This window comes from Triticum urartu, chromosome 4 (genome assembly GCF_003073215.2).
Source record: "Triticum urartu cultivar G1812 chromosome 4, Tu2.1, whole genome shotgun sequence".
Classification (NCBI taxonomy): domain Eukaryota; kingdom Viridiplantae; phylum Streptophyta; class Magnoliopsida; order Poales; family Poaceae; genus Triticum; species Triticum urartu.
The window spans coordinates 442,022,833-442,026,228 of NC_053025.1; the positions used below are offsets into that span (position 1 = coordinate 442,022,833).

The following is a 3,396-nucleotide window of genomic DNA, read 5'->3' on the forward strand; positions in this document are numbered from 1 at the left end:
CCAAAGATCTATGAACCACCTCATGTTTGACTAGCCAATTAGATAACCAACCCTGCTGCATTGTCTTCATCTCTCCCTCTTTGTATAAATATTTCACATTTCGGATGCAAGTTTGAAAGATTGCCCTGCTTTTTATTTTTCTACACAAAAGAGCCCCTCTCCTAATTCACTAATTTGTAGGAAGGTACTGAACTTTTGGATTTGAAAAAAGTTTCAGAAGATATATCTAATGTAGATGGTGATTGATAGAGCAATTCTTGCTCATAAGTTCCTGTATGAGTACTACGCCTAACATAAAGCTTGTGACTGGTAGTAAAACATCTATTTTTATTTTGAGACAGAGTTCGATCCTCAACTATTTCTCGCGATATCTTCTTACGAAGTTTTGTTAGGGCATCTATAACTGCCACCGGTTTAGGTGGGCAGCCCGGCAAGTAGACATCCATAGGAATCCGTACTGAACATTCCCCCTGTAATAGTACAGGCTCCCATAGCAATGACATATTTTGGTTCAGGCATTTGCTGGTATAATCTCACTAAAGAGGAAGCCATGTTCATTGTTATCATACCGGCTGTTAAAATTAGGTCTGCTTGCCTAGGAGTTGATCAAGCAAGCGAACCAACCTGTGGTTGGATGGTTAGAGGGACAGTGGTATCCCCAGCCCACCAGGGTTCAAATCCTGGTGCTCGCATTATTCCTAGATTTATTTGAGAATTTCGGGCGATGCGCTTTTAGTGGGAGGAGACGTCCCCGTCGACGACGAGGTGCCTTCGGTGACTTCGTAAATTTCAAGATGACATGCCGAGTCAGTCTCATGAAGGTGCTTATAGGGGTAGGGTATGCATGTGTGCATTCATAGGGGTGAGTGTATGCGTGTATGTATGAGCGCTTGCGTCTGTACTGATGTTCAGAAAAAAGATAAACACAAGCAAAAAGATCAACATGTCGTAATTAAACCGTCTTAAATCCTGTTCTATTTGAGTCGTAAGTTGTCCAATTGTGAGCATGGGTGTCCGAAAGAGCAGTGTACACGCACATACATTCTACATTCTACATTGACATGCATCTCACATATACTGTACGATACACAGATGATATACATCAACAACAGTGTACCGTGTACGTACAACCGATCCTCCTATCCATAAAATGAACAACCCTTGTCCACAATCCATCTTCCTCGACCCCGGACGAACGCTAGCTTCGCTCAGTGTCAGTGTGGGCGGCCTGCTCCTGCGGCAGCAACCCCGGGATGAATGGCACGCCGTACTTGGAGATCCAGAGCTTCCCCTGGATGAACCTCTCCACGGTGTACTTCTCTTCCGCCTGCCGGTAGGTCACGTGCTTGACGCCCTTCCACGTGACGCGGTTGCTCATGTCGGCCCCCGGCCCCCGGTTGTCCACCTCGGCGTAGTAGCAGGTGCTGAGCGCGAAGTCGCCGAGCCACGGCAGCCACCCCTGCGGGTCGATGAGCTCGCCGATCTCGGACTGGATGTAGAGGGTGCGGGAGTGCTCCTTCCACGGCCGCCCCAGGAACGTCCGGAGCCTGCCGATGTGGTCCTTGAACTCCGGGTGCGGCTCGATGGTGCAGTTGTGGATGACGATGCCGCCGGCCGAGTGCCTCTCCTTGCGCCCCTGCGCCGTGATGATGTTCTGCTGGTTCTCCATGCACCTGCGCACCTGGAGGACGCAGTTCTGGAACACCACCTGCGCGTTGCCGAAGATGAAGTCGATGGTGCCGCTCACGGTGCAGTCGCGGTAGTACTGCCGGCTGGTGTGCGTGTAGAGCGTGTCCTGGTACCCGTCGAACTGGCACTCGTAGAACACCGACTGGTCGCTCTGCACCCTCAGCGCCACGGCCTGGTGGTTCTTGGCGCCCGCCGTGTTCTCCACCGTGATCCCGCGCATGAAGAAGCCGTTGCCGATCGCCTCCATGGTGGCCGTGTCCTTGGTGGTGATGTTCATCATGAAGTTCTTGTCCCCCGTGATGACCGTCTTGCCGACCCCGTCGCCGATCATGACGAGGTTCGTCACGTTGCGCGCCACGGAGACGTACTCCTTGTACGTGCCCTCCTTGACGTGCATCACGTACGTGTCCTCGCTCTTGAGCGGCACCTTGGCCAGCGCCTCGTTGATGGTCTTGTAGTCGCCGCTGCCGTCCGCCGCCACCGTCATGTCCGGCTTGAAGTCGGGCTCGCTGGGAGAGGCCTCCAGCAGCCTCCGCTTGGCGTCCGACATCCACCTGGGCGCGCCGTCGTGCCCGAGCAGCCGCCGGCTGAAGATGGACAGGTCCAGGTTGGCGATGGTGTCCCCGAACTCGTCCACGATGGACAGGATGTTCTCCGTCAGCTCCTGGGAGACGTTAAGCGCCTTGCGCATCTTGGCGGAGGCGTCCGTCGTGGTGTTGGCGAAGCCGTCAAGGCAGGTCTCCTGGTACGTGAGCGCGGAGGTGAGCCACGTCTTGAGGTCGTCCATGGCGTGCTTGAAGTTGGTCATCTCGAAGCCGCCGAGCTGGTCGAAGGTGGTCTTGAGGTCGTCGATGGCGTAGTGGAGCATCTCCTTGCAGTTCTTGAGCGCGCCCGACGTGCGAGGGTCGTGTTTGAGCTCGTTGAGCAGGCTGGACTCCTGCACGGCCTTCTCGATCCGCTCCGAGGTGGCCTTGAAGATGGCCTTGGCCAGCTCCGTGGTGGTCGTCGCATTGCCGGCCGTCTCCTCCAGCGTCTTCTCGCACGCCACCTTGTAGTCCACGGGCTGGCAGAAGGACTTGATCGACTTCACCGACGTCGCCAGCTCCGTGCTGTCCTCCTCATTTTTAGCTTCTTTGAAGGACACGACGCAGACGGCGGCGACGACCGCCACCGCCAGGACGGTCGACGCGCCGATTATGGCGCCTTTGCTCATGGTAGGTTTACGACGATCAACACCTCCCGATCAATTCATACAATTACAATTAAATGGGAGGTGTTTAGGAGGTTTGAGCCCCTCAACCAATGGAAGGGGTCTAGTTTATTTCTTACAAGTTGGACTAAATAGGAGCCGGAGATGAGGATTCGTCATTTTATAAGCGCGTGCTAATTTGGGACAAGCCGGAGAATGAGGGTTGCGCATGGGCCTTGAGCTCGCAAACAAGCCGAGGTTACAGGACAGCCGCACGAGGAGGACGACGGTCGTCCAAACCCTCTTCTTGTGTTCATCGTGCGTTTCTGGCCTTCAATTGCGCGGCCACTATATCCAGCTTGAGCAATGCTACACTTTTTTTTTTAAGGGAATGCCATCATGGCTTACTTTATTGATTAACTTAACACACTTACATCGTTCACAAGAGATTCATGAATGAAAGAGGAGGAGTCATCTATCCAATTACAAGATAAATGATTCTCGTAGCTATACTTAGC

General features: G+C 53.5%; 1 protein-coding gene across 1 annotated transcript; it reads right to left on the bottom strand.

The window, feature by feature from the left end:
* Window positions 1–1,141: 1,141 nt before the first annotated feature.
* Window positions 1,142–2,902, bottom strand: LOC125553919 (pectinesterase-like). Its single transcript, XM_048717571.1, has one exon. It carries the CDS (start codon window positions 2,900–2,902, stop codon window positions 1,199–1,201), a length of 1,704 nt encoding a protein of 567 aa, XP_048573528.1. The 3' UTR covers window positions 1,142–1,198.
* Between the last annotated feature and the right edge of the window lie 494 nt (window positions 2,903–3,396).